At 47.6% G+C, this 26,898-nt stretch overlaps 1 protein-coding gene across 3 annotated transcripts in view; it reads right to left on the bottom strand.

The window, feature by feature from the left end:
* Positions 1–26,898, bottom strand: part of PRDM10 (PR/SET domain 10) — an 825,235-nt gene that overhangs the window by 19,336 nt on the left and 779,001 nt on the right. For all 3 annotated transcript variants that reach the window (XM_069614147.1, XM_069614145.1, XM_069614146.1), the window contains one exon: positions 25,550–25,656. In XM_069614147.1, coding sequence (XP_069470248.1) covers positions 25,550–25,656 — 107 coding nt within the window. The remainder of the gene's footprint in view (positions 1–25,549; positions 25,657–26,898) is intronic.

Below are 26,898 nucleotides of genomic sequence, written 5' to 3'. Positions count from 1 at the left end.
TCTTTTTGACGAGGAACTATTACTTTCACCAAACCTCCAGAATAGAAAGCATAAGACCAGGAAACCAGGCTGAAGATTCCTGCGTTGTGTGTCGGAGGTACCCGGGGCTCTCCCACGTCGATAATCAAGGCAGGGGAGAATCGCCTACTGCTGTGGTACTGTCCTTGGCTCCTACAACAAAGCAGCACCTGTGAAATTAACAAAGCCGGTGAGTTGGGGAGGTCGATACCAGACCGGTCTGTGTTGAAGCCAAGGTTGCAAGTAGCAACATTGTATGGTGAATGCTGAACTGAACAGTGTATGAAATGTATGTGATAACCAACGCAAGTAAAATTGGACAACAGGTGAGTGATTGAACTTTGAAACCAATATACGATACCTTAGACAGAGCGGTCTGGCACCGGGTGCATGCTCATTGAAAGTTCTCTGTAAGGTATCCAACTGAGAGGAGGCAAAAGCAAAAGAGTGACAAAGGATTCTGAATTGAAGTGGTCCTGCAACGGGTCAAGCACAATCCTGTGCACAATCGAAAGTCTTCGATGTTAACAGAGTAAAGAAAGTTGATGACAAAGTAGATAAAGTTGGTCCGAGCCTGGATGAGGGAGATCAGCTGAGAGCTTTGGGTCAAAGCAAGTTTGTGTTAAAGTAAATCAAAATTGGTCCGAGCCCGGCAGAGGGAGACTGATTGCATATTGTGTCAAGGCAGATCCGAGCCCGCAGAGGGGGATCCGGGGTGAACCGTGCATCACTCGAGAAATTGGATACATGAATTGGATACATGAAAATCCTACGAGCATTGTGGTAAAGGGGCCTTGCTGAGGGGAATGGGATCCGAGTTGAATAGTGAATCACTTGAGAAATTGAGTGCGTGTGAAATCCTGAGAGGAAAAGAATGTATTGTTTGTCTGTCGCATCAGACCCTTTGAAAGAAGAGACTTTGAAAGGCAAAAAGACTTGGGCACAGAAGGCCCTGATGCAAATGTTTGAACTGCACCCTCGTGCTAGAAGAGCCAGAGACTGTGCTAAGCGCGAACGTGCCACCTTGTCCCGTGCTGAAAATGTGGGGAGGGGAGGCCAACAGCCTGAATATCCTGACATATCATTTCCTGGACACTTCTTTCTTTTACATAACATTGTTTCCCACACTGTTTGTAATTGGAGGTAATGATTGGCAATAGGTTGTTTAGTATAGGCCCTTTTATTTTGACAGGACACCACTAGGACTGCTTTATTATTATGCAATGGTCATAGCTTGATCCCATCTTTAGATTTCGGATTAGATTGGACTTTTTCAAACCCTTTTTGAAGTTCAATAAACACCCCTGAACTTGGGTCACATTTGTCTTTCTTACTGTCGATACCATGCCTTCCTTACAATAAGAGATGCAGTCAAAGTGAGAACCCCCAGGAGAGGGGAAAGGTTGCATCGGAACAAGGCATACTCAAACTAAGACCATCTGGGCTACAAGACTCAGAGAGGCATACAAGTTTAGCCCAGTGTGAGGAACCTCAGGACATCCTCACTTTTTTCCCCCTTTTTCCTCTTCTCGGGTGGCCAGGGAAAAGCCATCGCCCTTCTCTTGGATTCTGACCCTGGGGGTGGATATGCAAGAGAGGATAACCTGGGTGGAGGAGACTTGGGGAGAGGACATCCTTGGGTGAGACATGGTATCCCCCATTTCCTTTTCATAATGAACCCTCCATCCCTCAAGCCTTTGTAGGCTATTATCAGCCCTTTCCCTGTTCTTCACTTTCCTGAAAAACACCAGTTTGGCACTGGGACGAGAAAGACGCCAACTAGAGAGACACATCCTCATTCTATTGATACACACACATACTGACCTCAGCTGTGTACTGAGACGAGGATGAGGACGACGGCAAGAGTAAGACCGGATTAGCTTTTCAACAGTGAGCGGTCTTGTCTTTTCTGGACTAATCATGGTGGCAGGAATTTTAAAAGCCGACAACTTTATGGAAATGGAGTCAGCTGTGGACGCAGGGCTTGGGACTGCTTGGTACAGGTAGTCCTCGCCGGATCAGCAGTGTGGCAAGCAGAGCGCTCGAGACCCGTTAAAAGATGCAGAGTTTATGCAGCAGGAAGCAGATCTGAGGGACGCTGGAGCCCAGTGGCATACCGCGAGAGGGAGAGCGGCGTGACCGACACAAGCGGTCATAAACGTCCCGAGCTGCAGGAACATCATCGCTGGGTGAGTGGAGTCACGCAAAGCCACTGGGAGAATAAGCAAGGCACCGCCCGTGATGGAAAGAACTTGAGGCGGCAGCAGACCTCAAAGCAAAGCGGTAAACTCTGACTGGTGAGTGTACCAAGAAGGGGGAACACCGGGCTGGCAGGCGAATATGCAAAGCACGCAATAAACATTGATTTAAACAGAAGCAAATATAAGTACTTTTGGATATCGAGCAGAGTGAAATCAAGCTTTGAGTGATCTTGAATATTGAGTGCAGTGAAATAAGGTTTGTGAATCTTTCTAATACAAAGAACTGCCTTATATGAGAAAACAAGCATTGACAACAGCCAAGAGAATTCAAGGAACTGTATGAGAAAGCACACGTTGGCAAGAGCCAGGAGAATACAAGAAAGTGTAACAAGTGCATTGTGGCCAACCAAGCCACGGGACAGTGCCAGGAGAGTGTGGTACAGGTGAATAAATCAAGCATCACTCTCAAGTTGATGCAGTGGCATAGTGTCCATGGAAAATCTGCCAAAAAGGTATTGGTTGCGTGACCTGTAATGAGTGGATCGTATGGTCCGACAACTGCGCCTAGATCGAAAAGCCACTGAAAGCCCCCATAAAGAAGCTTGCGCTATACAACCTCTAAAGGGATTTTAAAATCAAGAAACTGAACTACCTATGTTAGTGAAAAGTCACAATATTATAAGAACTGGGAAGTATCCCAAGGAATTGTGTTGTTTTGAAAAGCTGGGAGATTTAAACTCTTGGGGAAGGGAACCTCTGTGCCTTATGAACTATTTTGAACTTTGGGAATGGTAAACGGATTACATTTCAAGATCTGGAATAAGCTCTGAACTTTACTTTTAACACTACTCATTTTGCTTCTGACATCCCTATACATTACATACAGTTTAACGTTAGGGCAAGTATAGGTTTTGGACATGGACAGACATTTGCTTTGGACTTCCTAGCAAGACTATCCTTAGTTTTCATTAGGTAGGGAAATCCCACCTTAGCATAGGGCAAGTTAGGCCTTACTCCATTCTGCATTTTAAGTTAATAAAACTTTGTTGACCAAACTTAATTCTGTTGTCTGTGTCTGCTTCGTGATGCCTTCACACCAGAGTAAAAGGAAGTGCATCAAGGAGATCTGTCGATAACCTATCCCTAAAGACGGAGCAAAACCTAAGTATGTCCTGAACGAATTGCAAGAACTTATCAAGGAGGTGTCAAGAGACTGTTCAAAGAGACTGCTAAGAAAACATTGGAATAAAGAAGAGGCATTTCTAATAAACAATCAGAAGGGACACATTCTCTTGCTCTCATTTAAGTTAGTTAACATAGTGGTAGGTTCAGTTAGAGTTAGTTTGATGTGAGGGGTCAGAAATGAAAGCCGGATACAAAGTTATCATGTATTTGGTTAAAGACTTTTATTTAAATGAAAATTGGTTGGGAAAATGCTTCTCTGACCGTATGCTGAAGAGGAGTTTCCCTACCTATAAACCAAAAACTAAGGATATGTCTGTGTCAGGATGTCAATAACTGAAGAGCAGCCCAGACCCTCAAACTACATACAAAACAAAGGGTGCAAGGAAATGCCCCCAACATGATATTGGCAAAAATGCCTGCACAACGAAAGATTAGAATAACTCCAACAAAAATGTTCTCCAAGGTGGAAGCCCCTGGACCCAGAGGGTAGTTCCCTTCCCCTGGTTTTGAAATGGATGGCAATGTCCCTTTTACTAACAATTCCTTGTATCTCTCTCCTGGATTCACAATGTTCCTGTTAGGCAACAAGTTCTGCAACAGTCTATCTTTAACAAAAATGTCTCTTTTGTCTAGCAAACACTGTTCCTCTTTGTATTTCTTGTAGCTTTGCAGCTCTCCTGATATACTCCCCTGCCAGAGATCTTTGTGCAATTCCAACAGGACTTCTCTTGTGGTTTCACTTGCCTGGTATACTCCCCTGCCAGGACTACACATGCAGTTCATAAATCTTCTGTATCACCAAAACTGTATACACTGTGGTGTACTCGGTATATCCTTCTGCTGTAGTATTTGTTCAAATCTAGCCCACACTTGCATCTCATGCACTTGTATCTGATTGAAGCTTGCCTCTGTACCCTGCCTTTTTTCATTCACACAAATTTCTTATTGGGCTTTGGTTCTGTAATTTGCCTTTCTGCATTCAAAAAAACTTATTGTATTTTCGGTATGTGTAACATCAAAACATTCAACCGGTCATTGGCGCGTTTGCCAGAGTGCCTTGGGGTCCCCACTTGCTTTGGGTTCACTCACTGGTTCTCTCCTGCGTCTATGGTCCTACTTGCGCTTCTGCAGTGGGGCTCTGAGGATTGCTTCCCACTCTGGATGCTGCAGATGTCCTTCTGTCTCCCTTTGCGGCTCTGCGCTTACACACCTGCTTCTTTTCAGGTCCTGGCCTGGAGAACGCTGCTTCTTAAAGCTGCTGAACGCCCAGGAACTCTCTTGCAGCTCCTGCCGTCTCCTAGGCACTTCCTGCTCTCGCTCGGCATGCCTCCTTCTGCGTACGCCTCGGTTCCGACACACCGCCATGTGTCTCCCGGACTCGAAAGCCTTCTCTCTGGAGCCAACATCTTCTCCTGCGCTGCCTCTGCTGCAGCCTGCACAGAAATCTCTCTCCCTGACTGCCCTGCCTGTGAGGTAGCCTGCAGACACCTTTGGGCTGCGGCATTCTGCTAATACCCAGAGGTTCCCCTTCTTTCTGGAGGGGCCAGACTGGGCCTCTTGGCTCCTCCAGCACTTCTGAGCTACCCTTTGGAAGTCCTTCCAACTCCAAACGCGAGGGGGGCGAGAGTGAGGGGAAGGGAAGGGAGAATGGATACTGAGGGGAAGGGAAGGGAGAATGGAAACTGAGGGGAAGTTGTGGGGGAATGAGAAGAATGTGGTTACAAGAAGGGTTGGGTAAAGAAAGAATTTGGGGAATGGATAAGGAGGGTGAGGTAAGGAAGCAGTTGGGTAAGGAAAGAAGTGGGGAAAGGTGAAGAGTGTGGGACTGAAAAGGCTCTGGGGGAGAAAAGGTTCACAGGTCTGGGAGAAATTAGGCAGTTGGGGAAACACTTGCTGGGGGGATGATGGCTAAGAGCCAGGGGGGGTGAAATGGGCAGGCAACTTGGGGAATAGATATAACTGAATATGGAAGCAAGGGGCACCAGAAATTGAATAAAACTAAAGTGGAGGCGGAAGCACTGGGGGAGGAAGAAAAGACTCAGGTATGAAAGGGGGGTTAGACGAGGGGCCTGGGTAGTGGGGGAGAAGGAAAAGATTTGGAATTAGAACTAAAGTACGAGAACAATGAAGACGGGTAGAATGGGGAAGAAAGAACTGAGAATTAGAATATTAGAAATAACAATTGAATAGAAAATGGATTGAGAAAAGCACAGGAACACTAAGTTTTAGAATGTTCGAACAAGCGAATCGAAATAGAATGAAAGAAAAGTACATGAACTGAAAATAAAATAAAGAAAAACGAAAATGAAAAGTAAAACAAAGAAATGGCCATGGGTAGAGAGGGAATGGTTATGGAGGGAGGGGTCTACCCGACGGGGTGCTCTGGACACTGACAGAGGGGGGAGGTGCTTAAGAAGCCACAGCCAGCGTAGAATAATCCTGAGGTGTGGTGGAGAAATTAATCACCTGTAAGATAGCTCCTGGCTTTCTGCAATAAAGCTTGCTGCAGCATTTGTAACTTCCACCTTTGAAAACTGGTTCTGCCTTTTATTTAGGGGTACCCTCGAGAGGTCTTGGCAGGGTGAGAGGAGGCTGAATGTGGTGAGAGATGCTACAACCAGGGGAGGATCATTTGTGGGATGTCCTCACTATGGAAGTCCTTTAAATGTACCTTCTAGTCGTTACTTGCCAATGTGTGTTGGAAACGTGTTTTGAGGGATGTATCCAGCAAATCTTTGTGCCTAAAGGTACAGCCATCAATACATGTGAATTCATAGATTTTCTTAGTAGTCCTAGAGGCCGGTGTCACACGTTTCCAAGTGGCTCCAGCGTTCGTTGACCTGGGAATTGAGGGCCAGGATCACACAGTTTTGTAAAGTGCAGCAGCTAGGAGTGGGTCACTGGTCACATGGTTCACTGCAGACATACTTTGCACAGGTCTCCCTGATTTTATGGAGTGGCTCACTACTCTGTGGCTCTCTTCCTCTGCCCTCTTACTGCAAGGAGCGGCTGCGCCTCCCCTCACACTTGAGCCTCTCACAGCTTGACACTTGACCAGCACAAAATTACCAGTAACAAGCGGTCCAGACGACTGCCAGGGTGGGGTCATGGGTGTCAGATCCAATGGGAGAGGACCAAAACAAAATCTGGTGTTTTCACCCTAGCGAATGCCACAAAAAGCTGAGAGTTATGTACCTTTATGTATATTTAAATAGCTGTCACTTAAATGTGGATAGTGTGACAGGACTTGAGTGGAAGGGTCTATTCTTTAATATCTGTGTAACGGGTTAAAGTTCAGATCATCTTCCAGGGAGGTGGGAGGGGTGAGTCACAAGGCTGGTCTCAACAATACATTCCTGCCTTGCCACTGTGAAAATATTTTCATTCTTGGTGTTCCTAAAGCAGGTCTTGAGGCCTCTATACACACGGTATTGTAGCATAAACATGCATTTATAATAGTGTCATTCATAATGGTGACCCACATAATGCCACAATGTTTATGTAATTGGAGTTGTGAGGACTCCTTTTGTGTTTCAGTGCCTTGCTAGAGCCGGAAAGACTAAAGACTGGGAAGGCCCAAAAGCAACATTTCAAAGTACAAGTAGACACTTCCCAGTTTCCTCTCAAGTGTGTTTTTCATTTACAAAGGGTTTTTCTTGTCTGCATAATTTTATTTATTAAACAGGCAACTATTCGGCTCCTCAACATCCCAAATTACTCTCACGACTCAATTCAGATCCAGGGCAAAGAGTTGGTGAGGTATCTGATATAGGAGGTCCTCCTGAAAAATATATCAAACCGAGAGAAGGGCGCTAGAGGTGCAGAGAACCCCTGGAAATGTCTTTCAAACCATACATGGTTTGAGAAAGATAGACAATAACCCTAATAAACTCAATACAAGATGTACCACCTCCTGAGGAAACCTAGGGTCTTCTAATTTCCAAGTACCAAGTGAAAACCCTTCCCAATAGAGAAAGAAAATCCTGAGAGTTTTTGGTAGAAACCAAAGAGGTGGAAGAACAACTTAAGTCTGAGAAAATTTTGTACTGTTCAGAACGGTTTGAGATATCGAAGCAGTTGGAGCGGGTAAAACTGCAGGACATTTCCTGAGATAGTGAATCACTAATACTCCAGATAGAAAAATCTCTATTGCCATCTCCCACCGAGGTACATGCATGCTATTTGTGCGTAAAGTACAGACATCCCCCAAGATGCTGTCCCTCATTTTTTTGTTTCCTCCCACTTCACCCTTCAAACAGAGTTCCGAGAAGATCAGGGCAACCCAGATTGAAGGAACCCCCCCCAATGCCCTCCAAGTGATGGCTTACATGGACTTGTGTAGTACATCAGAATGTTATCAGTTTCATGAAGATAAGGTGAACCTACATTATCAGCAACAAGAAACTGAGGGGATACCTTTAAATCAAAGTCTCCAATGGATTGTGCTGAGGATACTGAAAAGGGATGATATGCCAAAGGACCAGATGTAAAGGGCAAAAAGCCCATATGGTGTTGAATTGGGATCCCGACAGCCCCTTTTAAAAAAATGTAAACATATATAGTGGAAATGTCTTTACTGTGTCCGCCTGCTTCTTCTGATGCTCCACAATATGTCGATGCCAGCCATCTATTTATATGAGTGTTTGAGAGTACTGTTCACTATCTGTCCTGAAGCAGTTACTTTTATTGTCCAACAGAGCATATCCTGTGAGGGAGAGGACTGGCGGGACCTATCCTGTCCTTGGTTTCTTTGGCATTTCCTCAAGAGTACAACTCTTTCACTTCTTTCTATGAACGGGAGGGTGTTTGTGGGCCCTTGCTTTGTTTCTGCATTCCTTTATCTAAGCTCTGACCAGTGCCCGGATCATACCATTCCACATCCCGAGACTACGCCAATTATCTGATCCAGTCCTGCATCCAGTAGAGGTGTCAACCGCCAGAACCACACATTCATGTAGATGTTTCAGCCCTGGGGTTCCTCTAGGGGGCAGGAGGGAGTGGTTTTATACACTGTAGGTCAAGTAGTGAACATACCTCCTTGTTCCCTCAGCCACATTACTTATCGACGATCCTGCCCACCTTCTGTACATCCTTGCCATTGAGAACTATGTGATACCCGTCTCAATAAGGTTCATGTAGGCGGTTCCGGGCCATTGATGGGCTACCCCTCCAGTTTGGCATTTCGTGGTTCTATTTGTCACTTGGTCTGCTCATCGCGGCATCTTGGTGGCCTTCCATAGTTGTACAATCAAAAGCAGAGTTCCTTTTTCATCATTAGCCTGAAATGAGCCTGGGTATCTTCAGGACCACCAAACCTAACTGTGAATATCATATGCTTTCCTCCCATAGGAGGAACACAGTTTCTATGGGACACAGTTTTTTTGCCTTGTTTTGAATCCTGACCTGACTTTCTGGAGATAAGCAAGATCTTCTGCTTTACTTCACTTGTTTTTTTGCTCATTCATTTAGGTAAACTGATCAATTCATAAGACTATCAGCAGTGAGGGAATAGGTCTCACTTTTTAGAAATTCTTGTATCGCTACAATTGTACGCATCACCCTAAAATGATGTGCAGTTTTTGGTTCCTTTTACAATGTGCCTACGACAAGCTGATTGCAGAAGATGTATTCTACTTTGTTTAACCCTTTTTACTTGTACACTTTCATTGATCCCAAATAGCTACTACAGGTGGCTAGCACATATGATAGCTGTGCCACAAGGTTTTTCCATGCAGTTCTTTGGCCTTTTTCTTTCCTGCCTTCACAGATCAGGAAATGCCATATATGGAATGCCCTTTCCTGGGGAAAACTGCTGCTTTCACGGGCAAAGTGGCAGTTTATGTCTGAGGTCGGATGCGGGGGCTGCGACTGTCAGGACCTAGTACACATCCTGGTGCCTGAATGTCTGTTGCTGGGCAGATCCAATTCCACCTCTCACTATCTGGTTCTACCCAGGGCCCTCCTAGCTGCTGGAATGCTCCTTTCACTATAGGGCTTCTCTCTGCCTTCTCCCTGGTCCCTCCTTTAGTACCTGATCTTGCCACCTCATCTTCTGTTCCTTCATCTACTGATGCTAACTCTTCCTTCTCATTCTTTACCACCATTTGGCATGCTCTACCTTCTCCATCTGCAGTTAGCGCCTCCAAACCCCCTACTCCTTTTGGCACAATATCCTCGGGGCTATCTCCTTTTCCCCTTTTACACTCCCCAACCTCGCGTGCCACCTCCAATAGCTCTGTTGCCAGTTGATGTAGTCTGGCTTCACTTCCTGTGCCACTTTCTTTCGCCTAATGTTACGACCACCTCTGTCACTTCCGGCATCCAATGTATTATTCTCTTCCTCCTCCTTGGGTTTAACCACCTCCTACTGTACCCTAGGTTTTACCACCTTAGGTAAAAGGTCCCAATGCACTGATAGCCACAGGGACTGATCAGTGCCCCCGAAAAAGAGGAGCTAAGCAAGGTAAGTAAAGCGCAAACAGGCTTTACTTACCTTAAAAGTCGGGTCTGGAAACGAAGAATAGTAAATGGTGGGGGCAGGGGGCGATCCATAGATGTCTATGGAGCGAAAGCAGCAAAAAGAAATCTTTTCGGAGAGCCATTCTGGCTGAATGTAGTGACCTGGGCACATCTCTGGTTTGGGTTGTCTGCTGCTGGATGCCATTCCTGGTTCTCCAGCATCCTCTGTTGACTCCTCTTTTTGCTGGGTCAGGCCGTCTGAGCTGGCATCGTCAACAGGCTGTTTTACTGCCACTTGCCTGCCCCTTACCGTCATGGTATTTTGCCTTGGTGCTGGTCACTGCCGTTACTTGGAAGAGTATTGGAATACCCATCCCATGCCTCTTGGTTCATCCTGTGTCACCCCTACCTTTGTCCCTTTGACATTCTTCTGCTGGGTTGCTGCCTCCCTTTGCACGCTGAGCCACCAGATTCCACTTTGCCAGGTTCTCTACCATCTGCAAGTCTTACTCATTGTTGCTTTTGATTCAGGCTTGAGAGGCTCCATGGTGGGAAGGGAGTTTGATCTTTTCCGTTGTGGGGGTAGTCATTGACCATGGTCTCAGGTTCCTGGGAACCGGATCCTGTGAACAACACCTAGGAAAAAAAGCATGTACTTACTAGAATGTTTAAGCTTCTGGGAACTGACTTTCTGGAGGCGAATACCATGAACCACTTACCTCTGTTTCCTGGGGTGGTGGGTTATTCTCAATGTTCACCCTCTGGGGTCCCTCTGGTCCGGGGTCGAGCCTTTTCGAAAGCAAGTCTTTACGATATTTCCTCGTTGGAAAACATTGGCCTTCCTCCTGTACTGCAATTTCATATGGGGCTTCTGGTTCTTTGGTGTTTCCTCTAGTCCTATCTAGGTCTGGGGTGGTTTGCTGCCAAATCCTCACCTTTGGGGTGAAACCGGCATTTACCTGTCTTTTACCTATGCACGCAGAGGGCCTACAGAATTTGTCTCATTGATTTGAATGGGAATTTCTACCCACTCTGGAACTCGCCTGAAGTGAATTTGGAGGTGTGTTCCTGCCCCTGGACATTTTGGCTGTATCCATATTGAGTTCTAGGCCAAAAACATAACATTTTGTTTTTTAAATACATGCTTACAATGCATTGATTTTTAAGAGTACTGTCATTATTTTCCATGAATTGTTCGGTACTGGTAGCTGTTGCTAAAAATTATCTACATTTTGGTGGATGGCCTTTGGCTGCGTTTTAGAATTGTTTTCAACAATCTAGCCCTGTATTTCGACTGTGATATGTGCATTTGTATTTTTCAAATACTATTCGCTGGAGGGCCGTAAATGCTGTTATTTATTGGTGTTGGTGCAAGGAATCTTTTGTGACTATAAACTGTATGTTATAATGTTGGGTTTGCTGCTGTGTGTTCTGTGTCGAGGTGGAGAGAAGTAACCAACTACACATTGAAGTCTGTTTACCATTTTCATTGTCAGGAGGCGGCTGGGAAATCACTGATAACCCCTGGCAGAGCGCAGCAGCGTGCGGCTGTGTGTTCTGTGTTCCAGGAGACTGAAGCGGAGAAGGACCAGCCGAGGGAAGGGTAACAAGCTTACAACACACTGACGGAATCCTCAAAGTAAGAAGTTGGACGTCAAGTCTATTCGGGTAAGACTATCTATTCATCAAGGAAATTGGTTAACCCCCTGAGCACCCCGCTATGTACCTCTTCATGCTAGGGGATCATGCTGAAAATATACCCCTGGAGGACTGTGGCAGCCAGTCTGCCCGGAGGGGGATGTCCTACACTTATACATTAAAATCTGCAATGCCAAAGGACAAACAGCAACTAGCTGTCCCATCGGCAAAAAGGGTTTTATTAGGAGCTGAAGTGCATCAGCGAGGGGAGACCCGGACACTGAAAACCGTAGTCCTGGGCCAAGGCGCTCAAGACATTCGATCCTTCCTGCAGAAATATTACCAAACAAAGCCTCAGAGGCAGGAAACTGTGGCTCCTGCAATTGGTCTAACACACTCTGAAGTGGCGTTAAGGAAATACCCAGTGGAACAACTAATCTCACTTGAAGAAATATCGGATTCCACGCTGATAGAGTGAACAGTCTCTCAAAAGATGACTCAATGTTGATTATGAACAGGAAAAAATAACTTCACTAGAGCAGGAAAACCAAAATATCTTGGAACAAATGCAATCGGCAGACAGAAATACATTGTGACAGCCTCCACCAGATACGCATATTGAAAGAGCCTTGTTGGTTCATTTTCATAAGAATAACAGAACCCTCTATACATGGGAGGATAGCTCGGGGGCAACATGCTCGCCTTGGAAGCAAGACGATACGGAGCAACACAGGTTCGATCCCCGGGTTTGCGCTTAGAATCCTCTGGGTATTAAGCACTTTATAAAAAACCTATCATATCATACACAACCAGAGTAGAACCAAGGGGACAGCATGGACAGAGATCATTGTCAAGATGGGCATATTAATCAATCCAGTGTCTCTATCTCACCTGGGTGTATTCCGGACACTGCCATTGCCATTAAATTGAACCCTAAAACCCCATTGAAGGCTTTTTCGATAAAGACGCAATCGTACATGATCAAGAAGAGATGCATCTCTCAGCCTCACCGGCACTTTATGGGAACTCATCGTTATCATCCAGAACCACTCCATCACTGTCAGCATCCTTTCTGCAACCAACACCAAGGCATTCGTTTGGATGGGCTAATCCAGTACTCTCATCGACGGAAATCACTTTAGCTGTAATGAACACGTCTCTCTCTGCCCTGCTCAAACTCTATGAAGCACTAAATGAAAAGTGTGATGCATTCGACCCTGTTACTCTCACTGGTGACAAAGATCGAGAGCTTATATGAGAGTGTGAGTCCTCGTAGAGATATAACCCTCGTACAGGAACCACCTATAGAGATAAGTAATTCAAGTGATCTGAACAGAGTCCATAAGGCAGGCGGGGAGATTCCTCCACTTGAGATAAGGGAGATAGACCTACAAATTCTGTGAAAGGATATTCAGGAGCTGGAGTTGGACAGAGAGGATTACCTAAGGGAATAGAAAGTCCCAGACCTGCTGGAAGCTCACAAGATAGGAATGGCTGATCCACAGTTAGGGTCGGAATTACCCTCCAATCCGCTGGTTTTTCCAATATTCGTAAAGAAGCCACCTTTGGGCCAGCTGGATAAACAACCTAAAAAAACAAAAAAATTAAAAATTGTCTAAGGGAGGGCAAACTGCTGCCTCCAGAAGATTTATTCACACCTTGGCAGTTAAGAAAAGAACTAATCAAACAAAACCTACAAAGAAGAAAAGATCGAGAGGAGCAAGGAAAAAAAAGAACAAAGCCTCACCAATCAGCAAAGGATGAACAACAACTAAACCCAGATGGAGTGGACACAAACCGCACCAGAGATAGTGCGGGCATCGGATATGACAGAGAACATTTAGATTTATCTACTTACTCAGTGCACGATATTACAGGAACTGAAATAGAGATCTTACCAAATTAACCCTCTAATCACGGAAGATTTTTATAAGTGAATTGGATACAATAAAACCTACCCCTCTGAATCTGGACATAAGTGAGAACCTGACTCTGGTCAGAAAACTTAAATAGAATAGAACAGAGATGCTTAGCACTGCGTAAAGTCCAGAAACAGTCGGCTGGATGTGAGGTGGAGTTTCTGTCTTGTGGGAAGGCCCTGGAGAATCAAGACATTGTGTATACCATAGCCGGGCCAACCCAGACAGAGATACAATAGCATAGCCAGTACCCAGCAAATGAGATGGAACAAATTGAATTCAATGATTACTTGGAATATGTATCTAGAATCGAGGAGAGCAGGTGAAAAAGCCTAAATAAGCAAAGCCTTCTCCTAGAATATCTACAGGATATTCTACACCTTTGCCGTTGAATCGATTGAATGTGTTAAGCCTCTTGCACAAAATCCCACGATTGAGGGTTGTTGAATCGAGAGATATAGACCAAGTGGAATTTGAGCAGAGATGAACAAGTTACTTTCTTACCTGGTAACGTTCTTTCGATGGGATGGTCCGACGACGTATTCCATATCTATGACAGGTAATGTCCACAGCTGTGCTCCTTCGGAAAATCTTTGGCGTCTGCGTCCTGTGTCGATGACGTCGATGCGCCATCCCCGAGGACCTCCTCCAACGGCCGACGTCACCCGATGTGATAAGTAGGACGCACGACGCCCATAGCCTCAGTTATAGTTTTTTCCCAGAATGTGTGCCACCAGTTTTCTGCCAGTCAGACACACAAGGCCTTGCGGAACACAAGCTGTAATCGCAAAAGAAATTCTGCAGCGGGGAAGGCAGGGAGGGAGCGATATGGAATACGTCGTCGGACCATCCCATCGAAAGAACGTTACCAGGTAAGAAAGTAACTTGTTCTTCGAGGGGATTGGGTCCTCCGACGTATTCCATATCTATGACAGACTCCCAAAGCAGTACCAAGCAAGGAGGTGGGAAAGAATTTAGAATACAAATTTAGCATGCCCAATCAAATTGTGGAATAGAGAACTGCCTTGCCAAAGGCCAGATCATGCCCTCTGATGGAATCGAGGGAGTAGTGACGTACAAAAGTATGTACTGAAGCCCAGGTGGCTGCATCACAGATGTGAGGAATAGGAACTCCCCCCTGCAGGGCAGTAGACGCAGCCACTCCCCTGGTAGAATGGGCCCGCAAGCCAGCCGGAGGGTGCTTACCCGCCAAGCGGTAACACTCGGAGATAGCTAAAATAATCCAACGAGACAAAGTCTGTTTCGTCACAGCTTGTCCCAAACGCTTTCCAGCGTAACCAATGAAAAGTTGATCGTCCACTCTGACCCGGGACATGCGCGAAATATAAAAGCTCAGCGCTCTCCTAGGATCAAGCCTATGGAGCCTCTCCTCTTCCTTACCAGGATGTGGAGGAGGATAGAACGCCGGAAGAACAACCTTCTGGCTCAAATGAAAGTCCGAAACCACCTTCAGAAGAAATGAAGGACGAACTCTAAGGACAACCCTGTCCTTCTGAAACACCGTGAATGGTGGCTTAACTGAAAGTGCTTGTAACTCACTCACTCCGAGAGCGGAAGTAACCACAACCAAAAACACAGTTTTCAGAGTGAACAGCCTCAAAGGGCAAGAATGCAAAGGCTCAAACGGAGCACCCATAAGAAACTTAAGAACAAGGTTCAGATGTCAACCAGGCACCAGAAAAGGTGACGGAGGGAACACATTAGTGAGCCCTTTCAGAAACTGCGAAATTAAAGGAATTTTAAAATAGGAACACTCTTCAGACGAGCGCTTAAATATGGACAGCGCCGCCAGATAACCTTTAATGGTCCCCACTTGCAAGCCCCTGTGGGCCAAAGAAAGCAAAAAAGACAGAACCATGGGAATGTCACATTCAAAAGGATCCACATTCTGAATTCTGCACCAGTCGCAGAACTTTCTCCAACGGCAACGGTACAGAGACTTAGTTGCCGGCCGCCTGGCCGATAGCAACACCTCCATCACGTCTTCAGGGAGGTCCCAATCCTAATACCTCAACCTTTCAGAAGCCAAGCGTGAAGATTGAGGGATCCGACCTCTGGATGGAGAACCTGACCCCCCTCCCGTGAGAGCAGATCGTCTCGTGGAGGGCAGATGGACAAGTCTAGAAGGTCCGGGTACCACGTCGTCCGGGTACCACGTCCTCCGGGCCCACGCCGGAGCAATGAGGATCATCCGGGAACCGAACCTCCGTAACCTCTGCAGCACTTGCGGGATGACGGGGACTGGAGGAAACACGTACACCAGTGGGAATGACCACTCCACCACGAACGCGTCTCCTAAGGCTCCTTTTGGAGGAAATTCCCGCGAGCAAAACCTTTCGCACTTCCGGTTGACACTGGAGGCGAAGAGATCCACTTGAGGGGTCCCCCAAAGGGCGAAGATCTCCAGGAGAATCTCCTGAGCCAGCTCCCACTCATGAGAGATCGCGCTCTGCCTGCTCAGAGCGTCCGCCGACTCGTTGTCGTCGTCAGCCAGATGAACAGCCGAGATCGAAACTTCCTGCTGGATGGCTCAGAACTCGAGCTGCATCGCCTCCCTGCACAGCGGAAGTGACCCTGCCCCCCCTTTTTGTTGAGGTAGTGCATGGCCACTGTGTTGTCCGTTAGAATCAGGACACTCTTTCCGCGCACAGTCGGCAGAAAAGCCTTCAGGGCTAGCCTGACGGCCCTCAGCTCCAACAGATTGATATGGAGTCTGGACTCCGACGGAGACCAACGACCGCTGACTGTCAACTCGTTGGCATGAGCTCCCCATCCCGTGAGGGATGCGTCCGTCACGATCGTCACCTCCGGCCAGGGCAGCCACAATGGGGCCCCCTTCATCAGATTGCCCTCGACAGCCCACCACAGAAGGTCCTGGGCTACCGAGGGCGGCACCTGAACAGGGTCCGACAGCCTGCCGGAGGACTGAGACCACTGGAGCTTGATTGCCCACTGCAAAGATCTCATCCGCAGACGAGCCTCTGGAACCAGAAGAATGCAGGATGCCATGAGGCCGAGCAGTCTCAAGAACTCAGACGCTGGGAGATTCTGGGCAAGCTGAAACTTGTGCACCATCTGCTGAATGTGAAGAGCCCTCACCTGAGGAGGAAAACACTGTCCCAGGGACGTGTCGAGTACTGCTCCGATGTACTGGAGCCGCTGCGTTGGTGTCAAATGGAACTTCTTTAAATTGAGGGAGAAGCCCAGCCTGTGAAGGGAGTGGCAGGTGATGGACAGATGATCCAGGACTTGCTCGGGAGAGCTCCCCCTGATCAACCAATCGTCCAGGTAGGGGTAGACATGAATCCCCCCTTTCCTGGGATGCGCTGCCACCACCACCATGAGCTTGGTGAAAACCCTCGGGCGGAGGTCAATCCGAACGGCAGGACCCGAAACTGAAAGTGCGAGTCGCCATCCGCGAACCTCAGGTACTTCTTGTGCTTGGGATGGATCAGCACATGGAAGTAAGCATCCTTGAGGTCGATAGACACCAACCAGTCCTGAAGTTGAAGGGCCTGGAGGACTTGAGAAAGAGTCACCATCTTGAACTTGTCCTTCCTGAGGAGCTTGTTCAAACCGCGCAAGTCCATGATGGGTCTCAATCCTCTGTCTTTCTTCGAAATCAAAAAATAAGGGGAATGCCATCCCTTGTTCCTCTCCGCTACAGGCACCAGTTCTATGGCGCCTTTCTCCAGCAGGGCTTGAATTTCCTGCGCAAGGAGCGGATCCGGACTCTTCAAAGAGAGGTTCCCTGGTGGATTGTCATGAGGCCTCTGCCGAAAAGGAAGACAGTAGCCGTGGGTTATGATCTCCAGAACCCACACATCCGAAGTAATGGCTTGCCACTCTACAAGATGCTGCGCCAGCCTTCCCCCAACCGGCGAACCATGGGACCTGGCCTCATGACTGAGTGGTAGCGGCTGCGGTGTTGCCTGAGGGCAAAGAGGCAACTGCCCGAGCGGCCTTGGCACCTCGAGTACCTTTGTTTCCACCTCTGGCACTCTTACGATGGCCTCTTTGACTGCTAGCTCCCCTCGCTTTACTGAAGGACGAGTAATAGCGCAAGGAACCTCCCCTCCATTGCTGTCCCCTAGGACGAAAAGGCGGAGGTTGGCGAACTGCAGCGCCCAACGACTTCGCTGCAGCTTTGGAGGTCTGCAACCTCTCAAGGCTCTCGTCAGCCTTGCTGCCAAAAAGGTGTTCACCGTCAAAGGGCATGTTGAGGAGCCGGGACTGTACATCAGGAGCGAACCCAGACTTCCGCAACCACGCACCCCCTGCGCATTACGGTGCTCGCCGCCATGGACCGGCTAACACAATCCACCAAGTCCAAACCCGACTGAACGGCCTCACACATAGCATCCTTGCCATCCTGAACCATAGCAAGGAAGCCATCCCGTTCGTCCCCTTCGGGAATATGTTCAGCCGCTAATGCAACACAGTTCCACAGAGTGTGAGTGAAACGAGACAAGGCACATATGGAGTTGGCCGCCTGAAGCGCCATACCCCCTGAAGAAAACACTTTCTTCGCCCAGCCGTCAAAACGTTTGTCGTCCCTATCCGGAGGGATGGTAGGATACGACGCCTGCTTTGCCGGGGCTGTAGCCGCCTGCACCACCAAACTCTCCGGAGTGGGGTGCCTAGACAAGTAGCAGGGGTCGCTACTGGCTGGACGGTATTTTCGCGACAAAGACTTGCCCACTGCCAGGAGACTCTCCGGAGCAGTCCAAGCCGTCGCCACCCTTCTCTGCAGAGCCATATGAAAAGGCAAAACCGGGTCAGTGGGTGGACCGAGATCAAGGATGTCCGTGAGATCATCCTGAACGAACTCCCCTGGGGGAGCTGACCAACCCAAGTACTCGGTAACCCGAGACATAAGGCGCCGATATGAAGAATCGGCATGAGAGCCAGGCTCCGGCCTGCAAAATTCCACCTCCGGAGAAGTGTCCAGTCCACTGGCATGGCATCATGCAGCGACTGCCGCAGGTCATCAAATTGGCTATGACCCGAGATAAGGTCATCTGGAACCGTAACCGGAACCTGGCCGCCATCAGAGCCTTCATCACCCTCTGAAATGTACACCAGGCGGGGAGAGGAAGACCTCTGTGGACCAAAGCAGTGCCGGCCCTTAGCCATAGCCTTTCTAGGGGCAAACCCTGTGCCACAGGGCCCCTCCGACACCACCGCCTCGAAAGGCGTCGAGGGCGGCGAACGAGTCGGCGCCGGCGTTGACAGAAAATGCGTCGACGTCGAGCGAATCAGCGTTGACGTTAGCTGCAGCGCCGCCAGCATCGGCGGCGTCGACACAGTCCTCGAAGCCGGAGCTCCGAGCGTTTCTCTCGACAACCTAGGTGCCGCCGCGTCGACGACCCCCTCGGAGGCGGAGCCTCGAGAGAAATCGTCGATGACCTTGTCACCACAGGCGTCGACGTCTTCTTCGAAGACGGCACAGGATCACACGGTCTCGAGCGCGTCGAGTACCGGGACCTGGCACGGGCATGGCGAGAACGGCTACACTTCTCCAAGCGGGACCCCTCCCGCGAGCTGTGCTGACCACCCGAGCCCGAAGGCATACGAGCGGTGTCTCTCGACGGGTGCCGACCGACCCCACTCGGAGGCGCGGACGGACCGGTGCCCTGCGATTCAAGAATCGCTAGCATCTGCTTCCCGAAGGAAGCCCATTCCTCCGGTGTCGCTTGCAAGGAGGGATAAGCGACCCGCCGACGGGCGGAGTCCTCGGAAGAGGACGGGGAAGGCGACATATGCCGGCGCTTCCGGGAATGCCTCGAAGAGGCGGAGGAGTGGCGAGACCGACTCCTGGAAGGAGAACCACTGGACTTCCGACGATGACGCGGAGAGTCGCCCCTCGAGTCATCTGTCGAAAGCCCCGCAGACCTTGACTTCCGGGGCTTAGACACCCGGCCTACCGACAGCTTCTTCTTGCGTTCCCGCAAGGCCTTTGCCGTGAGCGACTGGCAGTCGACACAGTCGTCCATATCGTGTGCCTCCCCGAGGCACCAGAGGCAGGCGTCGTGCGAGTCCGTGACCGACATCTTGGACCCACAGTCCCCGCAGTTCTTGAAGCCCGGACGCGGGGTTGAAGATGAGAAAGACATCCCCACAAGCAGGTCTTCACAACAAACCGAACAGGTTCAACGAACCGAGAATAGAAAACAGCAAACTCCATCGAGGCGTACCGAGATTCACGAAGCGAACACGTTCGCGGAAAAAACGGAACTGAGGCTATGGGCATCGTGCGTCCTACTTATCACATCGGGTGACGTCGGCCGTCGGAGGAGGTCCTCGGGGACGGCGCATCGACGTCATCGAAGCAGGACGCAGACGCCAAAGATTTTCCAAAGCAGCACAGCTGTGGACATTACCTGTCATAGATATGGAATATATATCGAAGGACCCAATCCCCTCGAAACTATTGTTATAGTGGAACACGAGAGGTAATTTCCACCTGTGGCGAGAAGGAAACAAAGCTTTGAGCGATTTAGATATCTCCTGCTGGCAGGAGACCTGCCCGCAAGAGGAGATCATTATGGACGGGTACACTCTTGCCACAGTACAGAACACTAAGGGGGAACAGGGTAGACCAACTGCGGGGCTAATTACTGCATACAGAAAGGATCGATGGCTGAGAATGTCGCAATGGGCCGCCCCAATATATTTTCCCAGCTAACTGGACTTGATTGGGATATCCTGAATCATAAAACAGGTGCCTCGTGGGGCATTATTAATTTATATTGGAATCCCCTGGGAATAAATACAGATGCATTTTTGAGGGCGGTTAATCGATTATTGGATCTATGTATGTTAGAAACTTCAATTGAAGGAATCATTATAATGGGTGATTTAAATATTTTCTCTTTGACGGAGGGGAATGGTACAAACAGAGCAAGATCTAAGGCATGGCTGGATTTGAAGGAATCTAGAGATTTGCTAATGGTAAATGGTACTCAAAAGGGGGATACGGCCCTTAGAGCGACTTGGTCCAGGGGGAATCAGGAGCCCATTCTGGATTACTTTTTTGTCTCCAGAGGGCTGTTTGATTCAATACAGGACCTTATAGTGATCCCTCAGAATAGTAGCAACCATGATTTGGTCTTGATTAGCTGGGCCGTCTCAAGCTCTCACTGTATGAGACACATTTATGGAGCAAAGTTGAAGGTCTCCTCTGGAAAAAACTATTTAAATGGACACCGACCAAGCTGGAATTATTCAACCAGCAATTGGTGGGACTAGGTACCCAGATCATGTACTATCAGTTAATCTTAGGTCATGATAAAAGGACCAGGCTGAATGACCAACCAAAGGAAGTATACCCATGCGTATGATGTACAGGTGGCAGAGAAAAAAAAGAATTTAGACAGGAAATTTTGTGTCTGGAACTTAGGGACCCGGCAGAAAGACGAAAAAAAAACTCTTAAGCAGAATTGGCTTCGTGCATATAAACCTCGAATGTTACAGAGAAATGAAGAATGCATGATGAAAGCATTAGCAACTAAGAACAGTGCAGGTAAATGGGTGATTTTAGCAGGGTACGGAACATCAAGAATTACAGGCTAATATGATAGCGGAGTAAGCCTGTATAGACCACTTCCAAGATCTATATGCACTCAAAACCATAAGTCAGAGAGATGCAACCAAGTTAAACATAACCAACAAACCATGGTTACTTTCATTTGATAAAGATGACATACTGGGAATTATTGCGTGGCTTTCAACATCCTGAGTGACGGGCCCGGATGGGCTGTCAAACGATATGTTAAAGGCGCCTCCTGAGCAATTGGCTGACATACTATCTACTATGTTTCACCTAGTTATCAGGGATAGAAACATTCAGCATTCATGGAAGAAATCAGTGATCGTTCCAATTTACAAAAAACGCTCACAGGCTGAACCACAAAACGATCCCGCGATAGCACTTCTGGATATCTCAGCTAAAATATGCGATACTGATTTTAAACAAACTGTCGACTTGGGTCAGGGATGCGGCATAATGGATACCTTCCAGTCAGGGTTTGTGGTGGGACTAGGCACTGCCATTAATTTGCCTTCATTAGATTTACTTAAACAACAAGCAAAACACACCGGTCAGACCATCTACTTAGCATTTGTGGACTTCAAAGCAGCCTTCGACAGGGCCAGGCTTTGGAGGAAACTAGAAAAATGGGGTGGCCCCTCACATTTACTTAATTTAATAAAGGGCCGCTATAATAACACCTCAATACAGGTGAGGCTAAATCGCCAGGGGCTTCTGTCTAAATCAATTTCAATTGCAAGAGGCTTGAAACAGGGGTGTATGTTAGCCCTGGCCCTGTATAATTTATATTTGGCAGATATTGGGGCCTATTTGAAGATAGGAGACCATGTAATTCAATGGCTCCTATACGCGGATGATCTGGTACTGATTGATCAGACGCCGGTGGGACTTGAAAAACAATACCTTGGGCTGGAAATAAACTGCCAAGAGAATGGGCTCATAATAAACACTGCAAAAACAAAAGTAATGTCCCTGGCCCCTAAACAAACAACTAGAACCAAAATGATGATGGTGAAGGTTGAGAACATAGTTCTGGAAAGGGTCCTGCGGTATCGATATCTGGGTAGCCTACTGAATCTATCAGGGTCAGAAATCCCTTATAATGATCTGAAATTAAAAAGGACTACAGCAGAGTCTCATGGGTTACCAATCCAGAAAATGTTTGGTCGCTTTTCATATGTGCCATTATTGACTTCTATAAACAAAAGGTGGTCCCTATCAGGACATATGGAGTGGAAGGAAAAATGTTCCTGTGTACAGAGATTTGGAATAGATTAGAGGGACAATTTTGGATAAGAATATTGGCACTACCGAGAGGCACCCTGATACAGATTATCCGCTAAGACTAAGGCTATTATGGATAAGAGTGGCTCTATGTTGCTGATTCTACGACAGGTGTTTAGGACTGGGATGGGGGATTATTAGGGGTATGGAAGAAAAAATGCTTAAACTGGCTAAATATCACAGGTATTGGAAATGCTGATAAGCAGACCCATGATGGCTAAGCAGAAACTATACAGGGCAGACTGGTGTAATACCATTCAAGAGTGCTATAGATACAAGGCCATATAAATATTTCATCATTGTCCAAGAAATCAGAGACTTGAATGTACTGCCTAAATATTTAAAGTTTCTTTCCCTCACCAAAAATCAGGAATGGGTCGTCTTAAAATAATGTTGGGTTCTTCCTTCTCCCCAACCCTTGTCTTTATGTGTTTTGTGCCTACCACCAGGTATTTATTTATTTATTTGTAAAGCGCAGTTGGCCATAAGACACAAATAGATAGCTTTTACAGTCAGAGTATACACAGCAAAAAGGAGGTTACAGTCCGAGTATACAAAGCATCGGCTCCCAACAGGTAGCATACTCAGTGATGGTGATTGGTGTAGCAGATTTATAGCAAACAACCAGGTTTTAACAGCTCTCCGGAGAGCCCAGTAGGATTCCTCTGCAGCAATGACTGGGAAGCTATGGGAAAAATGTGCACTCGACAACATTATTGTGGCTGTTAGGACTTTCTGTGCAGGCAATAGGTATTTTTAAATGTATATGTATATGTCTGGTTCTTTCTTCCCCTCTCCCAATATGTTGTGTGGTCTGTAGATAGTGGACCCAAGTTTAATTATTGGGGTGAGGAATCTTGTGATTGACTTTACGGTTTTTATAATAAACCGTTTATTTTTATACAATGTCTGTTACTTTCTGAAGCACTTATTTGTCCTAATAGATACACATGTGTAACACAATTAATGTATATATTTCTTAGTATGCCAGTCTAGTTTATTTTCTAGGAATGTGTGTGGAGTGACTGTACCATTGTGACGCCTGCTCCCCCTACCTGAGAGTTAAGCCTGATCGCTCTGCCGCACTACCTAACTTTGTTTGAGAGATGCTTAGATTTGTTTTTGGGTCGGTGCTTTTGCCACACCACAGGGTCAGTGGTTGTACAGCCCGCAACAGGAGGTTATACCAAAAGTGCCATAATAACCACCAAAATATTGGCTAGTGTAAGGGTGCAGAAGTAAGAGACTGGCACGGAGGGGTCACAGTGATTATTAGAAACCTTTATTCAAAATGTAAAAGGGAAAACAATACCTTATCTCACCCTAACTCTAAGAAGGGTTTCCCTGCCTAAACTGAAATAACTAGTGTCAAAATGTCCAAAGCAAAAGTCCCAATGTCCAATGTCAGAATCTTAACTCTGTCCCTCACAACTAAGTTTAAACTTAAGTAAAGGTTTGGCATTTCTAGCCCAAAGGGAGTGGTACCCTCCCCCTGGACAAAAGACATGATGGAATCTTCAGACCTTGAAGAATTAAGGAATATCTCCCTTCCCCGGCCTTGTTCAGGCTCCTCGTAAATTCAACAACTATTGGGGGAAATCCCGTCCCCTGGTTGGCCCTTCTTTTCTGTCCCTGGGTCTCAGACCCTGATTGGTAGACCTGATTCCTTTTCACCGGGCACAATTTGCACACACAAAAGGAGCTAGGGTGTGATCCCAAATTGGAGTGGGTCCTTGACCCTGGTTAATAGACCTGGTTTCCTTACACAAAGCACTGCGACAAAGAAGAACAACTTGGATGCATGCCCCAAGCTGTGGTGGGTCCCTGACCCTAGCTGGCAGACTTGGTTTCCTCCCACCAGGTACAGCGACAGAAAAGAACAGTCTGGCTGCTCTCCAAAGCTGTGGTGTCTCATACAGACTTGGTTTACTTGCCTGCCAAGTATTGCATGTAATGTCCATCAGCTTCACAGTTTTCTTTATATGGGTGCGGGTTCCAGACTCACACTTCTGACTTTAGTTTACCAATTTGTAGGCTCAGTTTACTCTCCTGCCAAGCTTTAGTACAAGCCCACGTCTAATCAACCGTTTCTCCCATGGCTGCAGGGTCTCAGACCATACTGTCCCAGCCTTTCAGCTCGTGCCACTACCTCCTTAGGCTTTCAGCACCTCTCTGGTCACCTGCACACCTTGCTGTGCGGTCTGCGCGATGTCGACTCCTCCGGAGCAGCTGGGCTATGTCACTGAGCTCCGGTGGCATTCGGGAGAATCTCTCGCTCTGTGGCAGCTAAGCAGTCTTTTCGGCATTCCCGGCAGTGTGGTTCCTTCCTCTTGCCTTCCCGGATCTCCGGGATGCCCGCAGTTTTAGCCCGTCTTCTGGCCGTGTGGTCCTCACATCCTGGACCAGGCTCAGACTCTCTCTCTCTCTCTCTCTGTTCTCGGCGTCCCTGTCAGCTTCCGTCTTCACTCATGTTCGGTGCTTGGTCTTGCAGTTCCTAGCACAGAGGGCTTGACACTTCGTCAAGTCCTTCTTTACTTTTAATACAGCTTCTTCCAATCTGCCCTTGAGAAGCACTAGAATGGAAAAAGTGGTTCTGGTAAGTATTCTGAACTGCTTCGCGCCTCCTCCCCGTCCCAGTACTGAGGGAGGCATGATGTTCTAACTCATTAGAGATCTTCTTCATCATCTCATTACTCTCTACTTTGCTGGGCTACAAAAGGACATGGTATATGAGGGTAGGGGTAGAGAGGGAGGAGGTGGAGGAGGAGAGATGGGCTTATAGTAGGGAAAGGGTCTAGGGTCAGATGATTGGCGGGGATACCACGTTCTCCTGATATGGTAGTCACTGGTCACAAATGGGGGTTCCCTCCCATGAGATCCACCCGCTGAGTACCACCCCCAGGGGGACTATCGGGTAGCGGCCTCACCAGCTTGGCCTCATGGCAAGGGACTCCCCCCTTCAGAAAAAGTGACGACATCCTGGGATTCATCACACTAGGCTCTCACAAACATCACAGTCGTAGTAAACACCAAAAGGTAAAATCCCAATTTTGTGAGATGGGGTTTACCGTCAATCATGTCTCTTTCAAAGAAGGTACCAAACACTGGCTTTTAAAAAAAAGTGTTTGCTTGATTGCCACCTAACTATTTTACTACTCACAGTTGCGTTATTGTTTTACAAGAACATCCACACACAATCTCTACTTGCAATAACACTAAACAAGTTTCATAAACAACATCACTTCCTGCAGCAAGCCTTCCTCTGTTTTTACCTGTGTGAGTGACTTCATCTGGCCTGAACTGACAGGGGCAGCCATGGTTGCCTCGGTAATCACATACTGACCCTGAGGAATGGTCATCATTTGAATCTCAGGACCGGCTGAAAAGAGCAAGAAAAACAGTGATAAAATAGAATGTTACTGTTTGCCGATTCAACACGTTAGCACAGCTCTTTTATTTGTAGCAGGGAGAGGGAGAGGCAGTAAATACAAGAAATATATTATTTAACTGGATCATTATTGGCACGTGCCTCGTTACAAGTTCAGTGGTGCAGTAAAACGGATGGCAATTTGTTGCTGCCTCTGCTTCCACATTACAGGTGTTGAGGTGAAGGGGAGGATGAACCTCCGGCAAAAAGCTGTTAGTAGATCCTCCACTTTACCTCCAATAATCATGAATTTACTGCTTGGTAAATCTGGCAAAAATCACAAATGGAGTCTTATGGACGAAAATTGAGATTTACACCAGCCCTGATGCTCGTAATCCTGTGGCAATGCAAGCACACAAATCCTTATGGGCAGTGTTGCTGGGAACCCTCTGGGTTCCCTTATCCTTAATTAGTTTCCCCCTTCTCTCTGCTCCTGTGACTTTTTAGTCACAGACAACCTTCCAATTATGGCTGGTGGCAGTGGATGAGTTCTACCGACTATTGCGCAATAGAGGCACCCAAGTACTACCTTGGGGGCTTCTTTATTTCTTCGCCATTTCTAGCGTGGTTGTTCTATGTTAGCCCTTCTACCATTCTGGTAGGGGGAGGTCTGTGTGAGTGTTTTGCCTTTGGTGGGAAACCTTGGATGCCCCCGCCTAGACTCCAGTGTATCTGGGCAGGCAGGAAGTGGAGGATGAGTTTTACACTCCTCTGCTCTTTGTCTGCCCGAGTGCCTGAATGGAACCAGCTCCCACTGGGGGTCTGGCTTTCTTGAATGGACAGCCACCCGCCCCTTTCTGTAAACTGCTGAAAGAGATTGCAGAGGAGTGTACTGAAACTGAATAAAGGCGAGGTTCCGGAGGTGAAGGGCAAGTCGACCACTGGAAACTGAAGTAACTGAAGAAGATGACCAGAGACACCCGCAAACCCTTTACAACACCCGGGAGTGAGCACTGCTGCCCTGACCCGGTTTTCTATGCGATAGAGGAACTCCGACGAGGACGAACAACCAGCCCTAAGACAAACTATAATCTGAGCCATCTCCCGAGGTGCTGAGGCATTCCAGAGCTGCAGACAGCAAATACCAGGAGACCTCCAACCCAATCGTAGTGCATCGTCTTACCAAGGCCGAATCCGTCCAAATCTTTGCTGAGCTCCAGGTGAACTCATTCAAGTTCCCTCACCAGAGTGCAG

The sequence above is a fragment of the Ambystoma mexicanum genome, chromosome 9 (genome assembly GCF_040938575.1).
Source record: "Ambystoma mexicanum isolate Mex_15411 chromosome 9, UKY_AmexF1_1, whole genome shotgun sequence".
NCBI classification, from domain to species: Eukaryota; Metazoa; Chordata; class Amphibia; order Caudata; family Ambystomatidae; genus Ambystoma; species Ambystoma mexicanum.
Note: the sequence above shows the minus strand (reverse complement) of the source record. Positions and strands in the feature narration are given on the sequence as shown.